We start from the raw sequence: 22094 nt of genomic DNA, 5'->3' as shown, positions 1-22094 counted from the left end.
GATAATGACTTAATTATGACTAGAATAAGATTGCCCAGGACTTGCACGAATGGCGACATACAGAATAGAAAGAATGGTGGTAAAAGCCAGTGAAATAAACCCTAAAAACAGAAAATCACAGTGGCTGTTGAAACAGGGGACATGATCACAGACCTTTTCAGTTTTAATTGAATTCCCACCCTTTTTTGGTACTTACATACCAGAAAGCATAATAGCCATCTTAGTAGTCCACCAAATCTGGTACCACAACAATGCCAAGTTCTCTGCCTAATTCCAAGAACTGTAGTCCAACACAAGCTACTGCAATAGCATATTACTAGATTTCAGGCACAGAGAGGGGATGGGGTTGATATGTGGACACCTGGAGAATGAAATGATCCTTAAATCATGGGTATGAAGTGGTATATCCCCATAATTACAGCACAATTTAAACCATGGTTTACGATTAAAAACTTCCAGGTAAAAAGTTGAAGAAAAAATGCATGCCCTGCACATGATTTACGTTTGCTTGGTAGATTTTAATTTTGATTCTTTTAAAAATAATTTTGACACATAACATTCATATTTATTATAAAGCTTTGCATCCATTTAAACTTTCACAGTTGAAGGAAACATTGGGGATCAGACAACTGGGGAAGACTAAACAAAAATTACTTCATGACAGTTGATACTGAGATTGAAAAGTTAAAATGTCAACTGTTAAAGCAAAAATTCTCATCATATGCCAAAATATACAAAATAAATATCCTTACACTAAACTCTAGTAAGTTCTCAACCAACATTTTCCTTAATTTGCCTGTCCATGAATTTTGATTACCACCAATGAAAAATTTTTTGACTGTGTGCACTTCTTGAAATTGTCATTCACTAATATTTACCACGAAAAATCTTCTCCTCCAAAGCCTGCATTTAAGGAAAAAGCACAGAGAACCCCATGAGCTCCCTCTAGCGAGTACAACACAGAAAAACAGAGGGAAAGAAGGCAGAAGACGGCAAGAAAACTCATTTTTTGAAGTTATGTAAACAGATTGGATGTCTTCATAAAAAGTTAAATTCCACGTCCCTTTGCCCAGCCACATGGTCACATTAAGTCAACTAACGAAGCCTCACCTTGCCGCTATTGGAACTATTCATGTAAGATAGAGATTCCCAAATTTTTTTTTTTTTTTTTTTTTTTTAAAGCTGAACTGTCTTTTGGAGATTCGTGTCCTATAAATACACCCCTCAGCACATGGGAAAGGGGGTACCCTGGTTGGATTAGAGTTTGAAGTCCACGTCAGGAGTGAAATGGGGTGGGAAAGAAGTGGGAAAAGCCCCTATGACTGTGAGCTCCAGGGCTTCTCCCTGGAAGAAGAGTGGAGTTGCTAGGACAAAGGGAGAGGGGCCTGTAGGGATGCATGCATAGATCCCATAGGGTTAGCTCTGGCCATGGGGTCTATAGCGCAGGGACAGATTCTCAACCTCAGAGGTCTGTGGAATTTTAGGGTCACTGAATGAGGCAAATCTGGAATCTGAGCCTTTCAGTGGGCAGCCAGATCCAAACCCCTGCCTTGACACCTCTCCCTGGCAGAAACTCCAGTCTGGGTTCTATTATCAGCTGCACACCTCCCTTGCCTCTTCATTAGCTCTTATCTCTTCCTGAGACTTCTACCACCTCCTCACACCTGCCTCAGGCCCTTCTGCCCTGTGGTAGCTCCCCATGGCCAGACTGTTTTCATCTAGTAACCCCGCTCTCCTCCAGGCCTGGATACCTGCCAACCCAGAAAAGCCCTCCCTCTTTCTGCCCATCACTACAATCCTGACTCTGCAAAGCTGCATTTGCCCAGTTTGCCATGGTGGAGAGGGGCACCCACCCATAGCCTACCCTATATGGAGCAGCCAAGTCGTATCTCAACCAGGGTGATGTGAGAGCGCCTGGTGCAAGCAATGGTGGGGAGGGGTGCAGGAGCTACAGGCAGCAAAATGGCAGCACAACATTGGTTGTCCTGGGTAATCATAACAGAGATTCTGGGATCAGACTCTTCCCATCCATCCTGTGCCTGGTCACATGCACTCTCAGATAATCACATGGAGACCGGGGGGGGATGGGGTGGGGAGGGGGAGACCATGCCCTATAGTACGAAAAACTATGATGTAAGTAAGGGCTGCAGGATCAAGCCCATATATAAAGACAAGTTACTCACTGTAGTAACGGTGGTTCTTCGAGATGTGTCCCCGTGGGTGCTCCACAATAGGTGTCGGGCTTGCCCGGCGCCGCAGATCGGATCTTCAAAGCAGTTTCTGCCGGACCGCGCATGTGCCGGCGCGCGCCGCACCCTTGCGCGCTCCTGGCCATGTGCGCGATCCGGTCCCCGCCAGTTCCTCGACCAACCGCCTCGGGTGCCCCTGCAAAACACTAACAGAGATCCGAAGCGGGGAGGATGGGCGGGTAGTGGAGCACCCACGGGGACACATCTCGAAGAACCACCGTTACTACGGTGAGTAACTTCTCTTTCTTCTTCGAGTGTCCCCGTGGGTGCTCCACAATAGGTGACTACCCAGCAGTAACCCAAGATAGGAGGTGGGTAATCGGATTATGTGCAGCTTGCCCCCGAGAGGACCGCTGCAGAGAGACGGGCATCCTCTTGGAATACCCTGTGAAGGGCGTAATGTTTGGCGAAGGTGTCGTAGGATGACCAGGTCGCCGCTCTGCAAATGTCTTTTAACGCAACGCCCTTGAAAAAGGCTGTTGATGCCGCCACCGCCCTAGTGGAATGAGCCCTGGGAGTGGCCGATAAAGGAGTCTTTTTGAGCTCGTAGCACATTTTTATGCAGGATACAATGTGCTTTGAGATTCTCTGCAAGGAGAGACCTTCTCCTTTTGATTTGGGAGCGAGGGAGACTAAGAGTCTATCCGTTTTCCGGAAGGACTTGGTCCTGTCTACGTAGAAGGCTAGCGCCCTCCTCACGTCCAGGAGGTGTAGGCGCGCCTCTTCGTTGGAGTTATGAGGCTTTGGATAAAACGAGGGTAGAACAATAGGTTCGTTAATGTGAAACTCGGAAGAAACTTTGGGAACAAAGGCTGGATGCAGCCGTATGGTTACCGCCTCCTTGGAAAAAACAGTGCAGGGTGGCGTTGCCATGACCGCCGCGAGCTCGCTCACCCTACGAGCTGACGTAATCACAAGAAGAAAGGTCGTCTTTAATGTAAGGAGGCGGAGGGGAACCGTGGCCAAGGGCTCGAACGGTGGTCCCATTAGCATGGTAAGCACCAGGTCCAAGTTCCACGAAGGTGGAATCGGTTTCCGAGGGGGGTATAGGTTTACCAACCCTTTGAGGAACCTGGTAACCATAGGGTGGGCGAACACCCTGTGCCCTTCCTCCTCATGTCTGAACGCCGAGATGGCGGCAAGGTGGACCTTCAACGAGGATAGCGAGAGTCCTCCTCTCTTGAGGTCCAGTAAATACTCTAGTATTGTAGGTATAGGCACCAAAAGGGGGGCCAGCTGTTTGGTAGAACACCAAGCCGTGAAGCGAGTCCATTTTTGCTTGTAGGTCTTCCTGGTGGAAGTCCTCCTGCTACTTTCTAGGACTTGCTGTACTTCCACTGTGCATGTGCTCTCTAGGGAGCTGAGCCATGGATTAACCACGCTTGCAGTCGCAGGCTTTGGGGGTGTGGGTGCACTATGGACCCCTGGGCTTGCGTGAGCAGATCCGGCGCCACCGGAAGAGGCATCGGTGGACGGTCCGACATGCGCAGGAGTAGGGGGAACCATTGTTGTCGATCCCACGTTGGGACTATCAGGATCATCCGGGCCCTTTCCCTCCTGGCTTTCTGCAAGACTTTGTGGATCAGCACTGTGGGAGGAAACGCATAAAGCAGGGGGCCCCCCCACGGGATCGCGAACGCGTCCCCCAGAGACCCCCATCCCAGTCCTGCCCTGGAGCAGAATCGTGGGCACTTCTTGTTGTGCTGAGTGGCAAACAGGTCTATTTGGGGAAAACCCCATGCATGGAAAATCGGCCGTAGCAGATCGGGACGGATCTGCCACTCGTGTGTGAGTGCAAAACGCCTGCTCAGCTGGTCTGCCTTCACGTTGTGCGCACCCGGCAAGTATGAGGCTTTCAAGCTTATATTGTTGGCGATGCACCAGTTCCATAAGCGGATTGCTTCCGCGCATAAGGCACGGGATTGAGCTCCTCCTTGCCTGTTTATATAAAACATGGTGGAGGTATTGTCTGTACTGATCCCGACGATTTTGCCTTGTATGCGGTCTCGAAAGTGTTTGCAGGCGTTGAACACTGCTCTGAGCTCCAGTATATTTATGTGTAGTGACTGTTCCGTGGGTGACCACAGTCCTTGAGTCACCTCTTCGCCCATGTGCGCTCCCCACCCTATGAGGGAGGCATCTGTAGTGAGAAAAACCGATATTTGCGGCTGGTGGAAGGGTACCCCTGTTAGCAGGTTCCTGGGGTTTACCCACCATTGTAGGGATTTGCGCACTCCGGCTGTGGGCGACACCACCCTGTGAACGGTGTGTACTGCCGGTTTGTATACACTCGCCAGCCAGTGCTGCATGCTGCGCATGTGTAACCTGGCGTTCTGTACTACGAACGTCGCCGCTGCCATGTGGCCCAGCAGCTGCAAGCACGTCAAGACCGGCACCGTAGGGCTGAAGGTGATGACCTGCACGAGGGAACCGATGGCCCGAAAGCGAGTCTCTGGTAGGTATACTCTCGCTGTAACCGAGTTTATACGAGCCCCTATGAACTCTATGTTCTGTGTGGGGTCTATTTTTGATTTTGCCAGATTGATAACCAGGCCGAGTGAAGAGAACGTGTTTGCTGTGACGCGTATCATGCGCAGAACCTCCCCCTTCGAGGCCCCTTTGAGCAGGCAGTCGTCCAGATACGGGAAAATAAATACCCCCTGTCTGTGCAGGTAGGCTGACACGACTGCCAAGGACTTGGTGAAGACTCTGGGGGCCGAGGAGAGGCCAAACGGTAGGACCTTGTATTGGAAGTGTTCTTTGCCTACCATGAACCGGAGGAATCGCCAGTGAGCCAGATGGATAGTTATGTGGAAGTACGCGTCTTGTAAATCGAGGGCTGCGAACCAATCTCCATCGTCTAGTGCTGTAAGGAGGGAGGCGATTGTGGTCATCCGAAAACGTTGCTTGCGCAGGTACCTGTTGAGGCCGCGAAGGTCTAAGATGGGCCTCCAGCCTCCTGTCTTTTTCTCCGTGAGGAAGTACCTGGAGTAGAACTCTTTCCCTTGCAGTTGCTCCGGCACTCTTTCCACCGCCCCTATGAGCATGAGATGGTCCACCTCCTGGCTGAGCCTCGCTACATGGGAGGCCTCCTGGAGGTGGGGCTTGGGTGGAGGTCGTGACGGTGGGAGCGACTGGAAGGGGATGGCGTATCCCGTGGCTATGATCTCCAGCACCCATTTGTCTGTGGTGATCCTTTGCCACTGGTCGTAGAATGGTCGGAGGCGATGGTGGAATAGTTGCTTCGGATGACCTTGTGCGATGGTAGTGATGGCGCAGCCCTGGATCTGTATGTCAAACTTGTGGCCTTTGGCCCTGCCCCGAGGACACATGGCTCTGTTGTGAACGTCGCCTGGGAGTTCTGTACTGCTGGTGCTGTTGATGTCGCCCTTGCTCGTAACCCCTGTGGTACTGGGGGCGCTGTTGCTGGTGCTGGTACCGTCTTTGTTGAGGGTAGTACCTTTTCTTTGTGTATGGAGGGGTGTAAATCCCCAGGGTCCTGAGTGTGGCTCTTGAGTCTTTACTTGAATGAAGGACCGAGTCGGTTGATTCAGCGAACAGCTTCTGCGAGTCGAAGGGAAGGTCAACTATCTTCGCCTGCAGATCCCTCGGTATACCCGAGGTCTGGAGCCAAGACTCCCTTCGCATCACCACTGCCGTTGCTGTGGAACGTGCTGCTGTGTCCGCAACGTCCAGGGCGATCTGAACTCCCGTCCTCGAGGCCGTGTAGCATTCTTGAACTATGGCCTTGAGCACCGGCTTTTTGTCCTCTGGAAGCGAGTCCATGAGGGAGATTAACCTGGAATAGTTGTCGAAATTATGGTTCGCTAAGTGCGCTGCGTAATTTGCCATGCGCAGCGTTAAAGTGGAGGAGGAGTAGACCTTTCTGCCGAACAGCTCTAGCTTCTTGGCATCTTTGTCTGTTCCCCGTCTTGAATTGAGATGTCTTTGATCTTTGTTGCAACGACTCCACCACCAAGGAATTTGGCTGTGGGTGGCTGAACAGGAACTCCATGCCCTTTGCCGGCACGAAGTATTTCTTGTCCGCTCTCTTTTGGACAGGCGGAATAGTCACAGGGGTCTGCCATATCGTAGTGGCGGACTCTAAGATCGCTTCATCAAGCGGTATTGCTACTCTGGAGGAGGCCGGAGGTCTCAAATTTTTGAGGAGCTTATGGTGTTTCTCTTGCACCTCTGCTGTCTGGATGCTTTGCGTGAAGGCCACCCTCTTAAACAGCTCTTGAAACTGTTTGAGATCGTCCGGAGGATGGACGTCCCCCGGGGCCGTAGCCTCGTCCGGGGAGGAGAGCGAGGAACCGCTGGGATACGTCTCTCTGGACCCTTCCGGTTCCTGCTGTTGATGGTACACCCTCTCGCTAGAGGTTTGGGAGGGAAAGTCTCGGAATTCCATAGCCAGTCCCCCCGAGATGCTTGAGTCTCTGTCCCTGGTTGCGATTGCCCTCGGGGGTATGGGATCGTCTGTGGGGATCTTTCCCTAGTAGATTGCCGATGGTGTCTATGCCCCGCGTGGTAGGGGCGACCATGGCAGTATAGGCACTGTTCTTGGGAGGGTGACCTAGACCACTCCCTTGGTGCATACCCTCTGCGTCTGGGGGAGGGAGATCGTCGAGACACTGGAGAGAGCGATTTTGCATAATAGTCCAGCGGTTCAAACCCCAGGAAGGGTGAAGGTGGTTCCAGCCAGGGTGAGGCTGGTTGCAAAAATGGAGAAGGGGGCTCCGGGTAGGCTAGGGGGGACCCCTGCCTTCTGGTTGGAGTCTGCAGCATAAGTGGAGGGCTGTGAGAGAGCAGCTCCACAGCCCTGTCCGGAGAGGGGCTGCAATGCCTCTTCTTGTGTGCAGCCTTCCCCCTCCCTGGAGGAGGTAACTCTGCCCCGATGCACGGGGGATGCCGGCCCCGTCCGCACCGTGCTAGGCACGCTCGAAGGCGGTGCCGCACGTGCCGTGTCCCTCGGTGCCTGCAGGCTGTGTGCCTGTGCGCTCTGCACCGCCGGTTCCCCGGGGGTCGGTGCCGCTGCCTGCGGTGCCACCGGTACCGGCGCTTGTTTAGCCGCCACCCTGCCTGCGGTGCGGGGCGGCTGGCTGATTATCGGAGGCTGAGCCGCTTCCACGTGGCTCTCCGTGCCGCCGCCGATCAGCTGTTGCTGCGGCTGGGGGCTGCTCGCTCCTCCCGTCCCGCTCGCTGTTGTTGCCGGCAGGGATCGGGCTGGGGAGGCTTTCCTCCGTTTTTGCACTGATGGGGTGAGGGAGGCAGCTTTCCTTTTATGGGCCCCGGAGGGTCCCTCCCTCTGCGGCCGCTCCAGCACGTCTGGCTGGAGGGCCTTGTCAAAAAGCAGCATTTTAAGCCGCATCTCCCTGTCTCTCCTTGCTCTGGCTGTTAGTTTAGCACAGAAGGAGCATTTCTGTGCAACGTGGGACTCCCCAAGGCACCTTATGCATAGACTGTGCCCATCGGACGCTGGCATTGCCTCTCGGCAGGACTCACATTTTTTAAATCCTGAAGAAGACATTGTTGGTGAGTCTTTCAGGTGTTAAACGGGTACTTAGCACCTTCTCTGTGCTGTTTTCCCCCTCCGATGGCCTGCCGCAGCAGGAGGGCTGATGGCTCTATGCTCCTGGCCTCCGGCGCTTGTTACTGGGACTGGTGAAGCTGTCCCGCTTGTAGTTTGCTTTTTTTTTTTTTTGTAAAAATAACAACCGGCTAACTTGCAGTAGCCTAAGTACTTGAAAGAAACTTTAAAAGAAACAGTTAAGTCGTTGAATACGCTACTTGGCCTTAGCCTAGTTGGATTCCGTCTGCAGCCGACGGCGGTTGAGAGGAACTGGCAGGGACCGGATCGCGCACATGGCCAGGAGCGCGCAAGGGAGCGGCGCGCGCCGGCGCATGCGCAGTCCGGCAGAAACTGCTTGGAAGATCCGATCTGCGGCGCCGGGCAAGCCCGACACCTATTGTGGAGCACCCATGGGGACACTCGAAGAAGAACTAATCTTAACAGTTACACCCAACAGTACTCCTAAGTCCCAATGGTTAAATCGCTAATTTTACTAGTGTGACTGGACACAAAAAAACTCTCATCCCTGTGTCCTGATTTCTGTGTCACAAATCTGCCCTTGAAGCCAGGAATCAGCCAGCCATTTCCTGTGCAAAGAATCAGACCCTTATACAGGGAAGCCATACAGCTGTCTTTGAGGTAACGTTGCTTCTTCCCAGCAGTGAATCCAGCAACGGCAATGAAAACAATTTAGTAAAATTATAGCTCTATGTCTTGAAGCCAAACTTGGATCTCTGATGCACCGCTCTACCTTGGTTTGGGAATAAATGGTGGTTATCTCCAAGCACTACTGAAGGGAACTCCAGACACTGCTTTCCCATCAATACCTAATGCAGCAAGCACCTCACATTATTCCCAACAGGACTGTGACACCATCTGAAGTATGGCTATAGGAAAGTGGCAGAAAAAGGTCTCAGAAAACTGAGAAAATAATTTTCAATGTGCAACAGCAATCAAAAAAGCTAACAGATTGTTAGGAACCATTAGGAAATGACAGATAAGAAGAACTCACACCTTGAATACTGCATGCAATTCTGGTTGTTATCTTTCAAAATAAGACATAGTAGAACTGGAAGAGGTTCAGAGAAAGGGAAATAGTGATAGGCATGGGAATGAGGTGTGTGTGTGTGTGTGTGTGTGTGTGTGTGTGTGTGTGTGTGTGTGTGTGTGTGTGTGTGTGTGTGTGTGGATGGGTGTGCTGCGACACCCCCAGGTTTTCCACCCAGCTTTTCCTGTGCTGTTGGCTCCACCAGCTCCACATCCAGCTTCTGGGCAGCCCATCTGGGGTCCTGCTGGCACCATGGCTTGGCATCCAGGCAGCCCCTCCAGGACCTTGCCAACTTGAGCGCCCCCTGACCCCCGGCATCATGCAGGCCACAACCTGTGGAGTCCAGGCCATTGACCTTGGAGACTGTACTGCTGCTGTGGGCCCTGCTACAGCCCCAGGGCTCTGCAGCCACCTCCAGCAGTGACTAGGTTGCCAATTCTCTCAAACTGGATGCCGTTGGTGGCAGTGACACCTGGTCTGTGTCTTAGATAGCAGCTTCAAGTGTGACCCTAGCCTGGGCCAGTGAGGGCATGAACAGGTTTCATCAGGGGGAGGGGGTGAAGCTCAACACCTCCACCCTACAAATAGTTCCAGTGCCACTGGAAGTGATAGCCGCCACTTCACGTAGCACAAGAATGAGAGGTCACCTAATGAAAATAGTGTGTAGAAAGGAAAAAAGAAAAAAAAAACCCAACAAAGTGAGTATTTTGCACACAGTGAAGAGTTAACCTGTGGAACTCATTGCCAGGGGATGTGGTAAAGGCCAAAAGAATAATTGGCTTAACAAAAGAATAAAATAAGCCAATGGAAGATAAGCTGTCAGCCAATATAGTTAGTGGCACAACCCCATGTGCTGGGGTGTTCCTGCACCTCTGCTAATCAGAAGCTGGCAGTGGATGACAGGAAATGAATTGTTCAATTATTGCCCTGTTCTGTTCATTCTCTCTGAAGCATGCCCAGTGGTCACTGCTGGATGACTAGATACTGATATAGATGAACTATTGGTCTGATTCAATATGGCCATTCTTATGCTATGAAACCCAAGCAAATGACAAAAAGTAGGATATGAGGGTAGGCTGCAGGACTCACAGGAAAGCAACTCTCTTGGTCACAGGACAGGAAGTTGAAGACAACTTTCCTTTTTTCAATTACCTTTTATTTTATTTTCAGAGAAGAGATACTGTTAGTGCTATTCATTCTGTGATCTGAACCAGTTTACCATGGGATAATTTGCAGGTACCCAGTGGCAGCTGTCTGGTGAATAATTCATAATTACCATGCTTTGCATGAAATATTGGATTGTGGCAAAATATGATCCTGGAACTCTTACAATATCATTGGTGGAATTCACAGGTTTTAATTCCAGAAGAAACCAATATGGTCACCCTGTTTGATCTCCTGACTATAACAAGCCAAAGTGCCTCACCCAGTAATTTCTGCATTCAGATGACAAGAGGCGGTGTAAATTACATGTTGGTAATTTGGCATGAAGTTTAATCCGAAACCCTCATGTTGATTATTTTCTCTCATACAGTCTCTCACTTCTGCTTCCACAGACTGCAAATTATATCAATGCTGGTTGATGGCTATACTACATGTGTCACTGCTGAATTTCATTCAATAGAATTAATCTTTCTAAAGTCTTAGTGCTGAAAAACAATAAAAAGAAACATACTTCAAAGCTACTGACTTTTGCAGACCATTTTGGAAGCGTTTAAAGGTTATTTTTAATTAATGTACTCAAAGGAAGTAAAAACTTTAAAAGTCACCTCAACAAAACAGTTAAAATTATACTCATGTTTTGCAATGTTGACATGTCTTTTTTACTATAAGCTACAGCTTTCAGAGCCAGCATCATTAAGAGATCTTTCAAATTACTTTTTAAATATCCTTTCCCCCTAGGATTTTCACTTACATCTAATTATACTACTTACCCCATGCCATGTAATTCCCTGTTGCCAAAATTGCTAAATGTTTCAATAAGTAGGAAGAGGGCATCAATGGAGCAAGACAGATGTAATGTTATTGGTTAACAATAGTGGTGTGAAGCAACTGCTTTAATTATACAGCTCATTAATTCAGTGTTGGAAAAAAAAACTTGGCGATAATTCTGTTAAAATGTCTAATCTTTTCAAGGCAGCATCTGATTGTGAAAAATTCCTTTTACACCTTTTATAAAGAAAGATGGAATAATAATTTAACTGGCAAATCAACTTCTGCATTAAAATAAACAAAGCTCTAGGCTATACAGTTTATTCACCATTAACATAAGGATTTCACACTTCCTTTCCTCTGTTATATCTCTGCAAGTTTACCTTCAAAGTATTTGGACCTTCCTTGATTTTATTTTTAGTCAAGTTAGAAAATGTTTGTTTACGTTTTTAAATCTAAGTTGCAGCAGTCTCATGGATATTTAGGGAAAAAATATGTAGGAATGGGGCCTCAGCTACAAAATTGTGGCCTGAAATTTCCCAGAGTGTGAACACTAAGACACAACTGGCTAATATAATGTTAAATTAAGTTTAGTGTGGATACGTAAAAGACGATGCACTCGAGGAGAAATATAAATGATGGTTTCTACATTAATTATAATCACTCAGGACAAAATATGTGGGCAACAGTATAGAGAGCTTTGAGCCCAAACAGTGGCAAAAACCAAACAAAATGTCAGCCTGCATTAAGAAAGGGACAGAGAATAATAATAATAATCATATTATTCGGTAAATATTAGGTATAAAATGTTAGGTAAATCTGTGGTATATTGTTGTGGTGATTTAAAGGGTCCAAGATTCTAGTTTCTGCTGTTACCAATTTGGCGGTGGTGCCTGGGAGCTCTGGTCCCTTTTAAATTGCTGGGGCTTGAAGCAGCTGTCCCCTACTCATGCCCCCTCTTGGCAGACATTCTCAGACAATTCAGACTGTGGATCACTGGATTTTGCTGTTCACAATCCATATCAATAAAATTTTAGAGAAACAAGATGACAATTTGCAAGACATGTACACATGTGGAAGTACACACTGTCTCCAATATACTCGTAGTCAGTCTGGGACCTGTTTTTATCATCAGGTAAGACAGACATCCAGCTATGGCGCCTTGCATATTTCTGTCTCACATTCAGCTAACAAGGTAGGTGACAGAGTTCAATATGAGGCAATGGAAAATTATCAAACTCTGGAGACAATCTAGGTCATTAAACACTTCAAGGATAGAGTTGATATGCTATTTAATAATGTTTGTGCATGCACATGCTCATGTACAGGTTCACAAAGTTATTTGTGCCTTTTAGAGTTAAGAATATAAAGAAAAAAATACCACTTACTGAGAGGACTGAAAGCAATTCTTCAACACTGCACTCAGGTTTCAACCGATCCTTGAACATTCTAACAGTTTGATGCTGCAAATAGTAGTAAGAAGCAATGCGGCCATACGTCAGAGGTTCAATGCTACGATTATCCTGTTAGAACAGGAAGAAAACATAGAATTAAATGTACAAAAACATGCAAAAAAGGTTTAAGGTTGCATTTTAAAATAGACAGCGATGCAAATGGAATTGTTAAATGGTTCAAAAGCATGATGCTAGTCCAATTGCCAATCTGGTTGGGAAAAAAACCAAAACAAAACAGTTGTCAGTATAGAGAGTCCTTGTGAGAGTCTCTATTTCTGAAGGCAGACTGAAATTTCAAGATCTAAGAGCAGAAGTTATTCTCCCTTTCACCTCCTCATTACGGTTGTTTTGGATTACTATGAGCCAATCTATGGAATTGTGTAACAATTAGATATTTAAAGCAACTCAAGAACAAATTAAACGTTGCTGAGAAAAATAGCAGTCTGGCACTAAAGCTTCCTGCTGCTATATGTTTACTGACTGATTTTAAAGAAAGTATTAGTCAGTCTTACCTCCCCAATTTCAATACAATAGGAACATTCCAGGTCAATGAGGGATTTCTCAACAAGGTTTGAAAGGAACTTGTTCATGGTGTCATGACTCACATCATCTAAATTGTAGTAACTAGATAAATTAAAAACAGATTAATTACATAAGCACACTGTTAATATTTAACAACAAAGGCATCTTCTAGAAACACTATGAATATAACCAGGCCATCCTACAAACATGCATTCAGAGTGCAAGAAGCAGGAATCCATATTGCTCATGCAATTAAGGCTACGTCTACACTGGCACAAAACTTCAAAATGGCCATGCAAATGGCCATTTTGTAGATTACTAATGAGGCACTGAAATGCATATTCCTTTCAGCTGATAGGAATAAGGGGATTTCAATGTTGGTGGGGTCCTTTCAAAAAGGACCCCCCCCCCATGTAGATGAGCTGTGCGGGAGTGAAATGCGGCAATTTCGAAGAGCTGTAACCGGTGGCATGATAATGAGGTGCTGAATATGCATTTCATTGCCTCATTAGTAATCTTCAAAATGGCCACTTACAGTTTTGTGCCAGTGTAGACATGGCCTAAATGTAGAACAGATCCCCATTAGAGTTTAAAGAGACGTCTATGCTTCTCTGTGCTAAATCTTAAATACCTTGTGTGGTTATGCCAAAAAGAGGAGAGCAGACATTTGATACGAGTTTAATAAGGCCACAGTTTTATTATTGGTTATCTGGGACGACACAGCAGATTATATGTACAGGGCAGGGACCTTAACAATGACCCTCCTTGTCCCTTTTGGCAGTCACTCGATAACGAGTAGGATGTCTTCATGTTGCCCTCCTATTTAGGAGACCATCCCTTGCAGGTAAACTATAATTTTTTCTTCATAGCCCTCCTCAACTGGGCAGCTACATAATGCCAACAGCAGCTACAGAGAAAAGCCTTGAATATTTACCACCAGAATAGGAAGGCAGGGTGGTTGCTGGCTGACCTTTTAAAACTCCCCATTCCTGGGGACAAGTCAGAAAGGGGGTGATTAACTGTTTTATGTCTCTCACTCTCTAAAACTATCAAGAAATGCTCTATTCTTCTGGCCAGCCTGCCAAACAATCCCTTAGTTTAAGAAGCAGGGTGGCGACTCTGGGAATAACTACAACAATGCTAGGATCTCTCTTTATGTGAAAAGATAGCATTTTAAGTATTAAACAGCTGAGGATAAATCCTAAAACATTTTATTCCATAAATTGGACCTATAAGCTTAAACAAGCAACATTAAGTCAGGTAAGTATATATTTCTTTTAACCACCAAAGTGATGGAGAAGGAAGTCTGTTGGTATTTTGGAAGCAGAAATAAAAAAGCTAGATGCTATTTTTTCCAGCTTAATTTTTCACAATATTTAATTTACTCAGAAAGGGATTCTACAGTAGGATTAGTTAGTACACACTATAGCGTATATTCTCCTGGCTCTTCTATTAATTTATGTTTATCACCCTCTATAGTAATAATATTTATTTGCCATCTAAACTAAGGGGAAATATTTCCAAATATGATAAACGTGCCAGAACATTTTGCTATACCCATGCACAATAAAAGATTAACTGATGTTTTGGACCAACTCCTACACTCCTCATTAGCAGAACTGAAGCTATAGGCCAAAACCCCAGGTATGTATTCAGACAAAGCAAACATGATTTTGATGAGAGTTTTGCCTGAATAAAATTGGAGAAGGACATAGGGAACTTGGCCCCACGTGACCACTCAAGAAAGAACGTGAGGAATTGGCTCTACATTTGATAAATGAAGAGAGTATATTCTTAAATTTTAGTTTCAAATATTTAAAAATAAATTCTGAAATAAAAAGACACACTATTAAAATATTCTTTTCAAATATAATTCAATATAATTTAAAATAGAAAAGTTCAATAATTCAAAAGCATAGGAAAAAAGAGGACAATTTGAGCTCCTGGAAACTAAGGGTGTGTCTACACTAGTCGGCTACTTCAAAATAGCCAGCACAACGTCGAAATAGCGCGCATCGCGTCTACACGTGCTGTGGCTATTTCGACGTTAAAAATCGATGTTAGGCGGCGAGACGCTGAAATCGCTATTCCTATCCGAAGATGTGATTAGCGCCCTACTTCGATGTTCAGTGTTGAAGTAGGATGTGCGTAGACAATCCGCAACCCGCTACTTTGAAATAGTGGGCTCCTCCATGGTGGCAATCAGCTGACGGGTTCAGACGTGCTGTCCAGACCCTGTAGGGCTCTGTGATCACTGCACACAGTGGCCCTTAAAGCACCACAGACCCGGATTTCCTGTGGCAGGAAGCTGAGAGCGTGCAGGCAGTAGCACACACACATGCTAGCCCTGCATGCCCTCTACAGACCCCAATCTGACCACCCAGCGCAATGGCATCGAACCAGCCCCCTGAGCACCCCCAAGGCTCCCCCTCTGAGGGGACCCCGGCAGTGAAACGGGGGGTCAAAAAGCATTGGGGCCCCTCCTGGTCGGAGGCCGAGCTCCGAGACCTGCTGGGGCTCTGGGGTGAGGAGGAGGTGCACCATGTGATGGGGAGCAAGCGACAGAACGCAGAAGTGTTCGCCCGAGTGACCAAGGGCCTGCCTGCCTGGGGTTACCCTGCCCACACTCTGGATCACGTCTGTAGCAAGCTGAAGGAGATGCGACAGGATTATGCCCGGGCCTGGAACTCAGTCAGCCAATCTGGGGTTGCCCCCGTTGCTTGCCCCTATTACAGGGAGCTCAGGGCCATCCTGGGCCCCCAGGACACATTGGACACCGCAGCCTCGGAGCCCCAGCAGACCTCGAAGCTGGAGTCTGGCCTGGAGGCCAGCCCTGCACCCCAGGGCCCACCCAAGGAGCCACCCCTTGGGACAGCAGAAGAGGGGTACAGCAGCAAGGGGGGCGTCTCTTCATAGACCTCCCCTCCTGGAGCACCAGCCAAGTGTCCACTCACTGGGGTTCCCCTGACCACAGCAGTGGATGGTCAGGTATGTACCCCACAGGGCACACACCCCCAGCCCATGGGACGGGGCACCAGACACGACTGGGAGCCTCACACGCCCCCTGCGGACCCCAACCCGCAACTGCCCAGCCACAGCACGGTCCCAGGACAGCAGCACCCACACCCATGGAGAGCACTGTGCCCTAACCCCCGGCGTGTGGGGGTGGGGGGGCGACCTTGCAATGGGGACACCCAACAGGGACACTATACCCACCAATGTGGACGGAGACCCAGCACTCAAGGTGGGACAGGGGAATGGGCCACGGGCCAGGGCACAGTACTAACAGCCTTTCCCTCCCTCTCTCCCTCTCCGCAGCTTCACCATCTGAGGCCCCAGGCAGCCAGGCACCCTCTGTGGTCCCTGAGAGCCTGCCAGAGGTCAGGCACTGCCAGCGCTTGGCGACACCACTGAGGCCAGCAGGACGGGCACGCCACCACCAGACGAGGGGATGGCCACCATGGACTCCCAGCTCCAGGTGGCTCTCTGGTGGCAGGTGGAGGTGGCCGAGGAGTGGCTCTGCTTTGACCGGGAGGCGTCCACTGGGCACCTGGTGGCATGGCAGGAATTCATGGGCATGTTCTGGGACATAGATGGGTCGCTCCGGGATGATGTCACCCAGCTCCCACTCCCCACGCTGCTTCACCTGATGCTCCCACTGCCACCCCACCTGCCTTGCCCACCGCCCCACCTGCCCCACTGTGTGCTGCACCACCTGCAGCCCCACCTGCCAGCCCCCTAGGACTGGAGCTCACTGGGGCTGAAGACCAGACCGAGGAGGCATCCCTGCTGTACTTGCTGGTCCTCCCAGCCCCCAGCTGGCCGCACCGGGGACTGTGGACAAGGTGGGGCGACCCGTACCTGCTGGGGGGGCGCCCCTCTACCCCAACCCCAGATTGATGGGCCAACGGCCGAGCCATCTGCTGGCCCCCCATGTGTATATGGTTGTCCCCCTTTGTATATTTGTTCCAGATTTTGTTGTGCACATAAGACAGTTTACCAGTATTAAATAATCCAGAGTTTTATTTTCCCCAGAACCTAAGACATGTGCTTGTTGGGGGGATGGTGTGCAGGCAGTGGGGGTGGTATGTGGGAGGCCCTCTGGGGAAGGCCAAATAGGTGCTCAGGGATCCCCCTGATCAAAATGGGCCCACAGGCCTCACAGACCCATACCTCCTCGCAGTGGGCCTGGTGACTGGGTGCGGCAGCCAGTTGGGGGAAGCCCATGCTGGCGTCAACTGCCTACCCATGGACAAAGGCCTCCCCCTTGCTCTCAAAAATGTTGTGGAGCGTGCATACCCAAAGCCTGGGGGATGTTCTGGAGACCAATGTCCAGGTGGGCAAGGAGGCACATCAAGAGTGATGCCCAAGTAAAACAAAACTCTTTTAAAGTGTATTATCTAAAAGCTTACGTATCATAGGCAGTAATCCACTGAGAGCATCTCTGAACTGTCCAAATAAAAGCTAATTTGCAAGAAAGTTATTGCTGTATTCCTTTCAGCAAACAGATCACTATCTATCTCAGGGAACCTTCAAAATTTTCCAAGTAACGTTGATAAAAATGGAAGCATTTTACTTATCTTTACCTTTTATTTTCATTGACTTGGCTTTTTTAAAATTACTCTTTCAGACTGCATACATCACTATTTAAATGAGCACATTTTAGGGCCTGGTCTTGCTAATGTTTACTTCTGGGTGGAGCAGTGTGTAATGTTCAAAAGGCCGGACCAAAAACTAGGATACTGTCAGCTCTGCTGTGTGCAGTCCCCTTGAAGTGATGATGATAATATAATTATGTTATTTAAAAATGAGATATGTGTAGCACAATAGTATGAATTTTTCAGGATCAGGCCCTATACTTGTATTCAGTCTTCTGAAATTCTTCACAGTAGCTCACTCACTATTGTTGTTTTATATGCTCTTTGCCCAATTTGCTGCTTTTCACAGCTTATCGGGAAATCATGATACACAAGTTTTTTGAGACTCCAATAAAACACAATACTGTTTGCAGACCTTTTCAAAATTTGCTGAGATCTACACTTTTGACAATTTTGGTGGGAAAAATCTGCTAAAGTGCCCAGTGTAAATCTGACTGCAAAAAGGAGAATTTATACTGGTAATAGTAATAATTTATAATAGTAACAGAGATATAGCTGTTGCTAGTCTAAATACTATCAAAACAAAAAAGCAGTTCAATAGTACTTTAAAGCCTAACAAAATAATTTATTAGGTGACGAGCTTTCATGGGACAGACCCACTTCATCTACATTTTATGTAGATCTGAAGAAGTGGGTCTGTCTCACGAAACCTCATCACCTAATAAATTATTTTGTTAGGCTTTAAAGTGCTACTGGACTGCTTTTTTGTTTTGAGAATTTTCAAGTTATTTCTGATCTTGAGTGGAGTACTGCCTGTGTATGTTAACTAGTATATGTAACAGAGTAAATAGATTATTAACCACACCCAAGGGAGCTTCTTAGCCACTCTGCTCTTTTATCCCAATAAGTAGTAGAACCATTCAACTGAAAATACCATATTATTTTTTTCCAACAATGATTTTATGACCGAGATTACACAAGCTTTTGAAACATGCAGTGGATAAATGCTTATCTCAGTTTGTATGCTAGTATGCTCAAAGTGTACAAACTGCACTTTACATCAGTTCTGCTATGAAGCTATATTACCTACATATTTAATTACAGATAAAGAATAAAAACAATGCAGTTTCATGCTCACTGCATTGAATCATCTAGCCATTATTTCCCCGTTGCTGTAAACAGACAGCCTATCTTTTTATCAGCACACCATTTCATTTATTTCACTGTGAAACCCAGTTTCACAATAATTGACTTGTCAGAAGCTCTAATTTACGAGGCTGGGCTCTGTAAGCCTTTTCCTATATCGGGCTCAAGCTGCACACAAGCAGGGTTGAATATTTACAATGCTGTTAACAGGTGCTGAGTTGTTTAATGATTCTAATAGCCAGAAGCGTACTGAGAAAGCCAGCGGGATCACAATTACAGGCTGTTTGAACACAACAATTACTCGTCCCCTGAGAGGTGTGAAAGTCAAAGACAGTTTTATACTAACACCATCTAGCACATGGGCTAGACAGGCTAACTTCTATTAGTAGTCCATTGGGAAAAAGCAATAACAAACCCCTAGGTTACATAAAAATGTGCAAAGTGCATAAACTTTAACAATCAAAACTGAAGGAACTAACTTTTTATTGTCTTTTAAAATAATAAATCCCACAAACCTAGCAAACCTAGTAGAGTTTAGCAAGAATAAGAAACCATGAAACATGAACTTATTTATCTAATCTACGCGAGTGTGGAATTTCATCAGCTAAGAATGATAGAGAGATGTATAGCAACATAAAATGTAGATGAAGTTACACAAAACATTTTGGATTTAATGTGGATAGTGGCAGCCATTTCCTGTTTATCTTAAGTAAACCTGACCTGAGATCTCTCCAGGAAATTTTTCATCAGGCTCGAAATGGTCCTGCTATAACTGTCATTACTGTGAAGTCATTTGTTACAGCACCATGTTTTTATGTTCAGGTTATAGGGTAGTAATAATGACACACACAATGAAAGTGGGTTGCAGAAACAGCTAAAAATATTATACAAAAATCTTGCTATAGTGTTTTTTAAAAGCAAAATCTGCTAAATTCTATACCACGCTCCATGTCTGCTTTCTGAGACTTGCAATTCCGAAAACAGAATACCTTCAATGTGCAAGCTTTAATATCAGACGGGCATTCAGTCATAATCGTGACATTCAGCCATTTTCACTTGTTCTTTCCCTTAGCTTGTGGCCCTGCACAGCCAGATAAGTTCACTGGGAATGGCATCTTCTGATCAAGTCTCTGACTGTGAAATGTTTGAGGTGCGCTATTGAACACATCACTATTAGGGGAAGCACTGTAAGCAATTCCCACAGTATCTATAGTTGTCTGTCGGGTTGGGGACGCCACTAAAAGAGGCTGTGGTTCAACATGCTTGATTGGGAAGGGAACTGCCTAGCCTCATTGGAGCTTGTAAGTATAAGGCTAATGTGTTATTAGTGCATGTGTAGGTTATAATTTGTAGGAGCACACTCGTCTATTAAAACGAAAAAAGCAGTCAAGTAGCACTTTAAAGACTAACAAAATAATTTATAAGGTGAGCTTTCGTGGGACAGACCCACTTCTTCAGACCAGAGCCAGACCAGAACAGACTCGATATTTAAGGCATAGAGAACCAAAACAGTAATCAAAGTTGACAAATCAGAAGAAAATTATCAAGGTGAGCAAATCAGAGAGCAGAGGGGTGGGGTGGAGGGGGGTCAAGAATTAGATTAAGCCAAGTATGCCAAAGAACCCCTATAATGTCCCAGAAAGTTTGCATCCAGTTCAAACCACGTGTTAATGTGTCAAATTTGAATATGAAAGAGTTCAGCAGCTTCTCTTTGTAAAGCAGACTGGAAAATTCTTCTTCAATAAAACGCAGACCTTAAGTCATTAATAGAACGGCCACTTCATTAAAATGTAGACTAACTGGTTTGCGGATCAGGAATGTTTTGATGTGTGTTTTGTGCCCATTAACTCTTTGTCTGAGAGAGTTTGAAGTCTGTCCAATATACAAAGCATCTGGGCATTGTTGGCACATGATGGCATATATGATGTTAGTTGAGGAGCATGAGAATGTGCCCGTGATTTTGTGAGTAACCTGGTTAGGTCCAGTGATGGTATCGCCAGAATAGATATGTGGACAAAGCTGGCAGCGGGCTTTGTTGCAAGGAAAAGTCCCAGGTCTGGTATTCCTGTGATATAGACTGTGGCTATTGGTTAGAATCCTCATAAGGTTGGGAGGTTGTCCCGCCCCTCTGCTCTCTGATTTGCTCACCTTAATAATTTTCTTCTGATCTGTCAACTCTGATTACTGTTTTGGTTCTCTATGCCTTAAATATCGAGTCTGTTCTGGTCTGGCTCTGGTCTGAAGAAGTGGGTCTGTCCCATGAAAGCTCACCTAATAAATTATTTTGTTAGTCTTTAAAGTGCTACTTGACGGCTTTTTTTGCTTTGATAGAATATAGATTAACACAGCTCCTCCTCTGTTACTTGGCTATCGCTGTCTCATATTTGCTTATCTGTTCTAGGACTGAAAAATAAACAATATTTTTGGCAGGTTATATATTTATTTCATTGTATTCCTTTATATAGTACCATGGCAAGAACTCTACTGTATCTTGCTTTCTTAATTTGGACTATGTCATAAGAGGACTCTCAGACATGTGATCCCACTTTCTTGGTAGCCAGAAAGCAGTTTGGCAGTGGGTTTACTGCCTTAATTTGGTCCTTCACTAGAAGCTTCACTGCATATGTGAGACTTTACTACAAATTTAGAAATATTGGGCACCTGTCAATTTGAGGCACTGCATGCATTTTGCCTATATACTTCATTTTCCTGTGTTAAGACCAGATGCATAGTCCCTTTGGAAAAATCATGATTCTGAATAGCAGCTGTGCCAGATTATTTGACTTGTGTAGATGCTGGGTCTAACAACATTCTCATAAAAACAAAAAAGCAGTCAAGTAGTACTTTAAAGACTAACAATTTATTAGGTGATGAGCTTTCATGGGACACACCCACTTCTTCAGATCATAGCCTTACCAGAAGAGGCTCAATATTTAAAGCACAGAGGTCCAAAAATTATTATGAAGGTTGACAAATCAGGAAAAAAAGTTAAAGGCTGGCAAATCTTTATATATTGAGTCTGTTCTGGTATGGCTATGATCTGAAGAAGTCAGTCTGTTCCACCAAAGCTCATCACCTAATAAATTATTTTGTTAGTCTTTCAAGTGCTACTTGACTGCTTTTTTGATTTGATAGAATACAGACTAACACGGCTATCTCTCTGTCACTATTCAACATTCTCACAGGAGAACTCATCATTAACCATGTACAGTAGAGTGGGGAAGAGAAGGAAGGTCATGCTTTTGCAAAAGCCCAGCATGTTAACATTTATGAGCAACACACAAAACTGTCCTGCAGAAATGTCTCATCATCTAAGTTTTTGACAAACACCATCAACTGCATGACCCTCCCCACCCACTGAATTGAAACTAACGGTTCATTAAACTGACACCAAGTAGCATTTTTGTTTGGTAATGAAACGAGCCAACTTCACAATCTCAAAATAAAAACACGCTGTTAATCTGCTAAACAATCTCACATGTAAGAGTCATGTTACAGAGGAAGAATAAATGCTTAATACACTACTTAAATAATAACATAAGTGTGTTTCTTATTTATGAAATAAAAACAATA

At 46.2% G+C, this 22094-nt stretch overlaps 1 protein-coding gene across 4 annotated transcripts in view; it reads right to left on the bottom strand.

The window, feature by feature from the left end:
- Nucleotides 1-22094, bottom strand: part of ASCC3 (activating signal cointegrator 1 complex subunit 3) — a 501864-nt gene that overhangs the window by 65519 nt on the left and 414251 nt on the right. For all 4 annotated transcript variants that reach the window (XM_074990822.1, XM_074990825.1, XM_074990823.1 and 1 more), the window contains 2 exons: nt 12768-12879; nt 12190-12324 (listed from right to left, as the gene is read on the bottom strand). In XM_074990822.1, the coding sequence (XP_074846923.1) occupies nt 12190-12324; nt 12768-12879 (247 nt within the window). The remainder of the gene's footprint in view (nt 1-12189; nt 12325-12767; nt 12880-22094) is intronic.

Source organism: Carettochelys insculpta, chromosome 3, assembly GCF_033958435.1.
Source record: "Carettochelys insculpta isolate YL-2023 chromosome 3, ASM3395843v1, whole genome shotgun sequence".
Taxonomy (NCBI): domain Eukaryota; kingdom Metazoa; phylum Chordata; order Testudines; family Carettochelyidae; genus Carettochelys; species Carettochelys insculpta.
This window is presented reverse-complemented; position numbering and strand designations above follow the sequence as displayed.